General features: G+C 31.1%; 1 protein-coding gene across 1 annotated transcript; it reads left to right on the top strand.

The window, feature by feature from the left end:
* Positions 1-8,072: 8,072 nt before the first annotated feature.
* LOC18103074 (NAC domain-containing protein 73) lies at positions 8,073-10,996 on the top strand. Its single transcript, XM_024611797.2, has 4 exons — positions 8,073-8,377; positions 8,637-8,856; positions 8,977-9,169; positions 9,988-10,996. The coding sequence occupies exons 1-4, from the start codon at positions 8,250-8,252 to the stop codon at positions 10,572-10,574; spliced, it is 1,128 nt and encodes a 375-aa protein (XP_024467565.1). The 5' UTR covers positions 8,073-8,249; the 3' UTR covers positions 10,575-10,996.
* Positions 10,997-11,447: the final 451 nt, after the last annotated feature.

The raw sequence follows: 11,447 nt of genomic DNA on the forward strand, positions 1-11,447 counted from the left end.
AACACCTATATTAAGAAACCAAGTAATAAGAGTACTCATAGATGGAGTATTAAAGGTCAAATTAGCATAATCTTGCATGTTATTGGTGGATAATTGGGAACATTACTGTGCTGAATGCTCAAAAGTGTTGCATAGCTGACATTTGATTGACCAAGAATTATACCATTGATTAGAACCATGAAAATGATTACCTTGTTACCAAAATTTTATCCAAAAAACTAACCAGAACCGAAGCCATTACCTCCACGATTGAAATGACCAAAATTGTTCATCATCCTCCATGAAAATGACCTTTGTGGCCAGAATTCTGATTATAATTGTTACATGAATGCCATGACTGATGTTATGAAAGGAGGGTTGAAGGAGGTTGAGATAATGTTGACAATAATGGAGTTGTCATGATAGGTTGAAAAGAAGCCTTGTGCAAAAACTCATGTGTGAGAAGATGGTTGTGAAGATCAGTGTGTCAAATAGGTTTTGTCCTAGTGGAGAAGGTGGTCACTAGGTCTCCAAAATCTCCTCTAAATCCACAGAAGACATAAAGATTAAAATCTTCTAGGGAAAATGGTATGCCAACAGCAGCAAGCTTATCAAATAGCGTATTGGCTTTCTGCAAATAAACACTAACAGTGTTATCATTCTGCCTAAGGTCTTGGAAGAAAACATAAAGTTGCATATTTCATGAGTTAGAAGGTGAAGCAAGAATAGTTTCAAGGGTCATCCATAAATCGTGGGATGTCTGGCAATCAACTACTAAATGTAACACTTTAGTAGACAAGAAGGCATGGGGCAACGAAGTGGTAAAAGACATAGACATAATGTAAAGACCGTCTCTACTCCGACCAAAAAGAAGCACCCCATTACTTATTAGATCCTTAACATAAAACACAAAAGGATGAAATTCAAAAAACATATTATTTTCTAAACAAAACTTTTGAACAGATAACAAAGGTTATGTAATATGCGGTACGTATAGAATATTGGATAAGGTAAATGTATATGTTTAGGTGTATGGATTTTAGAATAAGCAATATAAGAGATAACAAGGCCTTTACCATCTGCAACATGTAGTTGATTAGTACTAGTATAGGATTCTGAGCTTGTCATACTTGTAATGTCGGGTGTCACATACTGATTAGCACCTATATAAGGAAACCAAGTAATAGGAGTACTTATAGAATGAGTATTAAAGGTAAAATTAGCATTAACTTGCATATTATTGGTGGATAGTTGAGAACATTGTTGTGCTAAATGCCCAAAAGTGTAATATAGTTGACATTTGATTGACCGAGGATTAGACCACTAACCAGAACCACCAAAACGATTACCTTATTGCCTAAAATTGGTCTAAAAAACTGACTAGAATCGAAGCCATTACTATTAAGATTTTGATTGGAATTATAGCCATTACCTCCACGATTGAAATGACCATGATTATTATTCTTCCATCCTCCATGAAAACAACCTCTGCGACTAGAATTCTAATTATAATTGCTACCTGAAGGCCATAAATGACACTGCGAAAAGAGAGCTGAAGGAGGCTGAGATAATGTTAGCAACAATAAAGTTGTCAGGTCAGGTTGAAGAGAAACCTTGTGCAGAAACTCATTTGTGAGAAGATGGCTATGAAGAACAGTGTCTGCAATAGGTTTTACCTTAGTGGAGAGGGTGGTCACTAGGTTCTACCCTAAATGTAACACTTCAGGAGATAAAGACAATAGAATAACACTTATGATCAATTGATCTTACTGCTTTCATGATAAAAATAAAGGATTGAGAATAGACATAGACATATCAGCAGATGCAATTTAAACAAGAGGACATAGGAAATAGCCATCAACAATAGAGTACACTCTTTGGCCTAACAAATGAGGTTTCATCTGTATCCTTTAGTACAAGAAATTGGTGTTTGATAGTTTTAAAAAGATTATTTTTTAAGTGTTTGATAGAGGAATAACATCCCCATGATAAGAGGTAGAGAGACAATAACAGATACGTTGGTAATGACAGTAATAGAGGAATTAATCACGGCAGTAAATGAAAGGAAACCACTAGAGAATGAATTTGCACCAGATGAAGGAACAACAATAGAGGAAAAAACATCAATAGGGGAATGAGTCGTTGTAGCAGAAGAGGGAATCAGTGCAGCCATGTGAGAGTCCATTACAAAGAGGAATACTAAGTATGCTCACATACCAAGTTAGAAATAGAATAGCAATATATTTGTATGAATAATAATGGTTGCTAAAGAGAACAACAACCATCCTTTGTGTGTGTGTGTATATGTTTAGGGTTGTGTACAATCGTAATGATGGAATACACTACACATGATAATTAAACTATATATACAATAAGTCATCTTTTTCATAATAAAACAATGAGGCTATTAGAATCGAGTTTTAGCAACTAAATGCTAATTTAGCAATGGAATAGCAACAAATTGTGTATTTATAATTTTCTAATATCAATATCTTTCATCTTCTTTTTCCATTATTAATGCCAGTAATGGATAATTCGTTACTAATAAATTAGCAACTACAAATCTGCTATGATATTTTATGTTACTAATTTCGTTGCTTTTTTTTTTCAACAATAAATTTTAATTTTATTTGCAACGGATTAGATAGTTGCTAATATCCTTATTTTTTAATAGTGGAAACAAAAAATTTATTTCTACTCCACCTTTTTTTCCTTTTCATCTACACCCTATCCAAACAAAACATAAAGAAAATATTGTTAATTTTTATCTTATTTTCTTTCCCGACCTTCTTCTAAATATCTTTCCTCCTATATTTTGCATCCTAGCCAAGACAGATTCAGGTTGATGGTGTTAGCAAAGTATAATGTCAATTTGTTTAGTTAAATTGCCAACATGCAAAAGTTACTTTACTAGTAGAATCAATAGAATTATTTAAACATATAACTATTTTTATTTACACTTAGCATGCAAATAAAATTATGGTCGATTGATCATGACCGATTATTATCAATATTGATCAATCATGGTTGGTAACATTCAATCTTAATTAATTATATTCTATCAATTATTGTCAAGAATTCAACTTTGTGTTCTTAAAGCTTAATTGTCCATAACTTATTGAACGATCTCAAAACAAGTAGTTTTAAGGATTTCAATAACGTCATGTTGAAATATTGCACTATCAATCAAGATCTATAAATTATTTTGAATAAATAGAGTCAAGTTCTCTCTACAACAAGAGCTTAATGCTTTAGAATAGACAATGGATTGGAAAATAAAAAGAAAAAGAAAAAGAAAATAAAAGGTGATAGAGGATTGTTGTTAGCTGTAAGGTTTTATCATATTGATCTCTTATCTAAACATCCTCCTCCAACACTATTTATACATGATTTTTTGGATAAAAATTGATGCGCAATTAATTCTAATTATCACCAGATTTATTTCTTGTTAGTTTTAACCCTTAAATATCCACCATAAAAATTGATATTTTTGTCTAAAAACCAAAAATATTTTCCTCTTAAGAAAATTGTTCAAGTAAAGGAAGGTTACTAATCAGACATGTTATTCATGAGATGAAAAAAAACTTTTATGTGCTAAAAATTATTTTACAATGAACTCAAATCCAAACACAAACCAAGCAAATATGTATGGTTTAAGCTCAAAACCCACATAGCTTAGGGCTTCTACCTTCTAAAGTTTTGGTTTCCTACAAGTCCATTTTTAATTTCTAAACATTTCACTATATAAACCACTTAAAAGGTTACGTAATCTTCCAATATAGGATACAATATTTTTTTAGGTTTGCATTTAGCAAACTAATAATTATTTGAGATCAATTTCTTATTCATCCACAAGTACTTATAAGTACTTATATTAGAGAATATTTTTCAACAAAGCTTAACCCTTAATGTGCATATTTAATTTGACCTCAAATGTGCTAATATTAACCATGTTTAAGAACTTTAATTTTCAACAAATTGGCCTAAGCGTAGTTTAAGATATATATATATATATATATATATATATATATATATATATATATATATATATATATATATATATATATATGCGCTTGGGTGAATGCATAATTGTTGTAATGAAGAAACAGGCCATTTAATCTATACATATAACGAAAATAGAAGACAAGATTATACAAGAGGTTTGTATTGATACAATTTAGTTTTGTGCAATATCCATTTATTTAGGAATGTTAATAATATTCATTTGATCAATAGCTACAATCAATCAACAACATAAATGTTAGATGTCCATTACATATTTTAATGGGAGAAAACAAAAAGTCAAGTTGTGAGGGGATTTGTGTGGTACATGCAATGAGCTACAAAATGGATATTCTTGCTAAAGTTTAGAGTTAGCTAAAACTTGTTATCAAAAACAAGTCTTTGTAGTTGGAGAAATATTAAAGCAAACATCTTCAATTGAAGAAATATTACTACATCCAAAGATTTGAGAGTAAGCTGACTTTCTTCTTTTCTATGATAAATGCATGATAATTTGCTTTTAGGTAGTATTTAGGTTCTCTTAATTATTAATGTTGATGTAATTTTAATATTTTTCTCAAATGATATGAACCGAAAAAGCTAGCATAAAAGGAAGATAGAGTCCCAGAGAGATCACGAAAAGAGAATCAAGGTACAAAATTATTTTTCATTACCAATCATTGAAAAGGAGACACAACTAAAGTGCTAACATGTCCTAAATGCTTTGTAGATGTGAAAGCCTGCAATCTTAAGTTTAAATTTATGTGAATAAATATTCATAAAAGAAGAAAAGTGAAGAGGATAAGGACTTGTTCATTTATAAGTCTATCCAATTCATTAGATAGCTAGACTTGGACCGTTTGGCAAATTAATTAAGGACATGTTCTTTTGTATTAGTTAAATCTAGCACTTAAATTTATTTTGAAAATTAATATTGTAATAAACTTCTAATTGCTTATGTGTGTATTTTTTTTTTTTTACCCGGGTATCCTCACACCCTTTTAAAGGGTGAGACTAGTCTCATTCGGGGTTCGTGGTTGCCCCTCATAATAAATACGTTTTCTAGGGATCGAACTTGTGTTCTGATCATCTTTACAACGATATAATAGTGTCTTAACTACGAGAGCAACACTTTATTGGTGCTTGTGTGTATTTTTAAATTCTCATAATCAATTATTGAATTTTTTTTTGCATCAATTACATTATTGAATACTTTGCATTCGAATTCTATATCAAACATGATTCCCCGACATGATGTATATAATAACGCGTATCTCAGATGTTTGCTTCTAGGAACAACCTATTTAGCAAAATAATGTAAACGCTGAAATAATTAATTTCCCGTTCATATTCAATTTTCCCATAATACTCCAAGACTTTGAAGAGAAGCTATTAATTATTGACTCATCATATCTCTAATCATCAACGAATTGACATTTGTTATTGTTTCTTTCCCTCTATATATATAGGTTAATGATGAGAAATGATGTTTAAGACCAGGAAATAATTAAAATCTCATTTCTTATATGGAATAGATGCCATCTCACCGTACTATAAAGACAAAACAGCCCGAAAATGTTTTATTTTTGCCTTTTAAACTGTGCTTTGACTTGAAAAAATATCAGTTTAATGCTTGTTTTTAGTATTTTTATTATTATTTTGATATGATAATATAAAAAATAAATAAAAAAATTTTAAAAAATTATTTTTATTATAATATCAAATACACACTAAACACATATATCAACACCCTCGTCGAACTTCCATTTCCTAATTGCAAAAAGAATGTGCATGATTGTCAATATGGCAGGTTTACATGTTTTCACTGTTGTATATTCGTGTTTTTGGGTAGATAAAGGCGTATGCACGAAGGTACTTGTGCATGCCACCATTAAGGCATTAAATATTATAGATTTTTCTTCTTCCATAACTTAAAAGCAACCATTACTTCCATCAAACTTATTTTATTTTCTATAACCGAAAACATATTAATTACAAATTTAGACTTTTGACTATTTGTTCATTAATTCTTTTAGACCATTTTTCAAAAAATATATCTCAATTTAAAAATTAAAGTTATAAAATAAATTTTTAATGACTTGTTTTTGTGTTTCAAAAGCGTTTTTAAAAAATTAATTTTTTTTATTTTCAAATTAATCTTTATTTTCAGATCATTTTGATGTGCTGATGTCAAAAATAATTTTTTAAAAATAAAATAAAAAAATATTATTTTGATATATTTTTGAGTGAAAAGCACTTTAAAAAGCAACCGATACCACAGTACAAACACCCACCCTGTATAAAAGCGATTAATTCTTGAAGCAAGTTAAGGCGGTTGTTTCAGTTTGAAAAATACCAAAGAACCATCTCAACCCAATAACTTTAGCTGTTATGTGAGGTTTTAAGATATGATCTATATTATTCCTTAACACACCTCCTCAAGTGAAAGCCATTAAAGTTTGAAACTTGCACAAACACACATTATCTTGTGTTTAATTTTTATCAAATAAATAAAGATATTGATGAGATTCAAACTCGTGACCACTTGGTCATAAAGACTCTATGTTATGTTAAAGAGAATTATCTCAACTCAATAATTTAAACTTTAGATAAAATCTCAATATATAAATTTGAATATATTATTTATATTATTTATCATGAAATATCATATAAGCTAGGTTTGCCAAAGATGAACGTATGCACAATTATGTTCGCATACAAATGTTGCAGAAGAGTAATGAAGAAGGCAAAGCTTGAGGAGAGGACAATTTGTGAAGGACCCTCCTGTCTATGTAATCATATCATCTCTATATGGTAGGAAAGGAAACAGGGACGCTAATTGACAGAGAGTCTCGGAAAAAGATAAATCTATATCCATACGTTGAAGTAAATGCTGAAAAGCTTGACGCCTAAGCTTGAGAGTAGCTTCTCTGGGAAGATATAGCATATTATATATTTACATTATGACCATGTCTTGTTGTATTATCCATCCATCACATGATGTCGGCTATTATCCTTCACCCCATGATCCTCTGCTTTAAACTTCATTACACTCCCGACACCGCCACCAATCACATCCTTATTTATTTTTATGTTTGATTTGCAAGTTGTTGACCATTGATATACTTGGTTGTGAAGAAAACTATAACACTCTTGTTCAGAAAGATAGCGACCAGTCAGAAATTAAAAACAAAACAACAATTTAGTTGAGTCGGTTTCCAGTTATATTTTACCAGGTTGATCGGCTGTTTTTTTTCTTTTTCTTTACCATCACAGCTTTAAAGTCTTAGTCCAAGAAAAATCTAATTATAAAGGAAATATTAGGTAGGTACAATAAAATATTTCTTTTCTTGCCTTTTGGATGGGAGTAAATGAGTGTTTGGGATGAGTAGTTTTTATTTTTTTAGTGTGTTTTAAAAATGTATTTTACTTGAAAAAAATATCAAATTAATTTTTTTTAGTGTTTTTCAATGATTTTGATGTGTTTATATCAAAAATTAAAAAACATTTAATATTTTAATGCATTTTAAAATGAAAAATACTTTTAAAACATATACTAGCTACACCATAATATCAAACACACATTAAAACACATGAATTCAACTTCATAATTATTTTCACCTCTTTATTAAAAAAAAAAACAGATAAAGATTACTACTTAATAAACTGATTAAATATCTAAATTAACCAGCCATAATTGTATGCAAGGACAAGAATTTGAACCATAAAATCATCTGAAACATGAAATACACTACAAATTAAATTATATTATATTAATCAGATAAAGGATATAGATTAATTTATACATCAATTCACAAATGTGTAGTCTAAGTGAAGAAAAGAATTAGTAGATGATCGATGTAGAAATACAAAGTAGGTGTAACATATATATATACGGCTAGCTCACTGTTGTTTTCATGCCTGTTGGCTCAAATTTTACAGTGTGTTATTACATGGCAGATTTTTACATAGCTTTAAGCAGACTCTAGGGTGACAGTAGAGCTAAGAACCTCCTCCTATATATTTCTTTCTCTCGAAGAGGTGAAATGTCCTTGAAATAGAATCGTGTTGATCAAATTCCCACTCAAAATAGCCCGCTTTCTCTTTAAGATTAGGTCTGTTATTATTTAACTTTCAAAAAACAGTTAATACAATATTATACTAAAGTAACCCTAATTTTCAGACATGCCCAAAGAGCAAAGAGATTAAGAAGACTGCATGTATTGTTTGATACTAACGTACATACAATATCATAACCCCCAAGCTTGATGTCCAAGCAACCCATTTTATTCCTAGAAATCCCATTCTCTCTCTCTGTCTCTGTTTATAAATTAGCCTCTATCAAATTCTCTCTCTCTCTCTCTCTCTCTCTCTGTCCAGGAATAGCTACTTGCAGGTATGATTTATTCAGTACTATACAAAAATAAATCAAAGAAAGCAAGAAAAGGTGTTGAAGAATTAAATTCTTTTGCCTAACATAGAACACGATTCAACAAGTGGTCAATATTCGAGTAACAAATTAAGCTCAAAAAACGTGTATCCAGAGACAAGTTTTCTTTGATTTGCTTACTCTATATGATTTTATTTTTCTTTTCTTTTTATGTCTTCATCTTGGTAGCATTATATTTTATTTTTTTTATTTTTTTTGGGAGAAGCGAGCTTGAAGCCGAGACAACAGGGAAAATTCCTTTGTGGAATGAGAATAAGAGAAACACTATAGAGATGACATGGTGCAGTAATAATTCAGTATATGAAAGAGCCATTCAATTAGCCACAAGTAGCTCAAAAGAAGATGTTTTTGTCGAAGCAGAAACCAATGAAATTCGGAGGATAACTTGCCCTTCTTGTGGCCATAATTTTGAGTTCCAAGATCAGGTATATAGTATATGCTGCTGCGTGGAACTTACTGTTGTCGCCTTGTAGTCATTTTTGTTTTTGTTTTTATCTTATTTTTTTATGGATAAATTATATATCTATATCTATATCTATATATAGGGTGGTATAATTCATGATTTGCCGGGACTACCAGCAGGAGTGAAGTTTGATCCAACTGACCAAGAAATACTTGGGCATTTAGAAGCAAAGGTGTTATCAGACAAGCGTAAACTCCATCCTCTAATTGATGAATTTATCCCATCAATAGAGGGGGAGAATGGAATTTGCTACACTCATCCTGAGAATCTACCAGGTGATTGCACTGGTTTTTTTCCCTTTTTCCCAGCAATAAGTATCTTGCTTTTTTTCTAGCTTTTGATTTGGGTTTTACATAACATCGACGCTTGCTACGCTGTTATTGGTAGGGTTTTTGCACCAACAAACCTTAGAATAAAGGATTAGCTAGGGTGATTAGATGGTTAATTGGATTGGTGTTTTAGTTTCAGTTCATAGCTCTTCTGGTCAGTAATTTTATTTTTGGACTTTTAAGGCTGATTTTTTTCTCTCTATTCTTTAATTTTTAGGTTTTGGGTTTCAAACATTGCTATCATATTGTGTATATGAGAAAGTGTAAAGGCACACATAGGAGTGTTCTTGATTGCCTCTATTACTTAACCAACTCATTTATGTTACAGTTAAGTTGGCCATAAAAATTAATGTTCTGGTGGTAATTGCCTCTCTAATAGGTAATAGAATCTTATTATATCTTACCAGTCTATGCATCATTCGGATCCTAAACTTCTAATCAAGCTATTGATTAGCATGAACAATGATTAAGGCTATGTTAGGTTACATGGCAGCATTTTTTCAACTCGGAAAAAAAATGGGACATATTTCTTACGGTTAGTGTGCTCTTCCATTTCATGTCAAATGATTAGGTTAGCTAGTAACCAATTTATCTGCCGTCTTTAAGCTGCAACATGGCATTGTAAAGTCTCAAGGAAATAAAAACCCTATAATGTTTCAAATGGTATGTTACAAGTGTTAGCGGCCATTTTTATTTAAGCAAGTGCTTTACCCTTTCAGTGTTATTTTATGATTATATGTCATCCGGTCATTCTTATCATGCAGGAGTAAGCAATGATGGCCAAATCCGCCACTTCTTTCATCGTCCGTCAAAGGCATACACAACTGGAACTAGAAAACGCAGAAAGGTGCACACTGATGAAGATGGAAGTGAAACCAGATGGCACAAAACAGGCAAGACTAGGCAAGTTTTTGCTAGTGGGATAGTCAAGGGATTCAAAAAAATTCTGGTGCTCTACACTAATTATGGTAGGCAAAGGAAACCTGAAAAGACAAACTGGGTCATGCATCAATACCATCTTGGAGACAATGAAGAAGAGAAAGATGGAGAGTTAGTGGTTTCAAAGGTTTTCTATCAAACTCAGCCAAGACAATGTAGTTCAAGCATTAAGGATTCACTTGACAATAAATCGTCAAATCAAAGTGATCTTGTTGATAGTCACCCTCTAGCCAAGAACAGTACAGATCTCCTTGAGTTCTATAATCCATCTTATATTTCTTATGATCAGGGGAATTACAGCAGTGAAATCCCACCTCAATTTCTCCCTAATTTGGTTGTTCAAGGTGACGGGTCTCCCTTTACTAGATTAGCTGCAGAGACAAGCAAAGGAAAGCTTCAGAGAAAATGGTGATGAGAGAAAGAGCATTTGGTAGAGCAGAAATGACAAAGACTCCTCCTTTGTGCATGGTTGTTGCTGTTGGTGTGGTGTAACACTCATATAATTTATTAGATTGAGGTTTTAGTGAGAGAAAAAAGAAGAAAGGAGAATAAGGTGAATGGCTTCTTCAGTTAAAAAGATAATAAGCCAAGTTCGTAGGAAGCCTTTGCCATGAAGCTCTTTTTTAGTAGTTTTCAAGTGGGGAGGTGGTGATATCTTTATACCCGTATAAGGGTGAGGTTAATCACGTTATTGTAGAAAGTGTACAAAGAGAACTTTATTAATTAGCTGAGGAAATATTTAGGGGTTAGCTTGAGTTTCATCGATCATTGTTTACATATACTTTCTTTCATAAGCTTATGCTTGGTGAATATTAAGGATGAAAAATAGTTTTAGATTGTGGTTGTCCTCTTCAAAAAACATTATTTTTGATAGTCAAGTATGATGTTTTGTTTTCCGATTGCACATTTAATTATCTTGTTCTAAATGTGTGTGTTTGTAATTTTTTAATCAAATGCACCTTTAGATTTATTTAATAATGTTAGCTACTTTCTTTTGTTCATCATATGTATTTCTTTTGTTCATCATATGTATTTTAGGTTCCTGGAATCTAGTAACTTCTGTTTTTAAATATTTTTTAAAAGTATATTTGCTTTAAAAAATATCAAATTGATTTTTTTTAGTATTTTTAAATGATTTTGTTGTGCTAATATTAAAAACAAATCTGAAAAAAGTTATTTTGATTTATTTTTAAGTTAAAAGAACTTTTGAAAAACACTCGTGGTGTTTGGTATTGTGGTACTTGTTGCATTTGAAAGTGTTTTTCACTTGAAGATGAATTAAAAT

This window comes from Populus trichocarpa, chromosome 11, assembly GCF_000002775.5.
Source record: "Populus trichocarpa isolate Nisqually-1 chromosome 11, P.trichocarpa_v4.1, whole genome shotgun sequence".
Classification (NCBI taxonomy): Eukaryota; Viridiplantae; Streptophyta; class Magnoliopsida; order Malpighiales; family Salicaceae; genus Populus; species Populus trichocarpa.

Excerpts from the sequence above, each read along its gene's own strand:
- LOC18103074 (XM_024611797.2), top strand. The coding sequence starts at position 8,250 with ATGTCCAAGCAACCCATTTTATTCCTAGAAATCCCATTCTCTCTCTCT. Across the intron at positions 8,857-8,976 it reads ATTTTGAGTTCCAAGATCAG|GGTGGTATAATTCATGATTT; the intron begins GTATATAGTATA and ends ATCTATATATAG. Across the intron at positions 9,170-9,987 it reads TCATCCTGAGAATCTACCAG|GAGTAAGCAATGATGGCCAA; the intron begins GTGATTGCACTG and ends CTTATCATGCAG.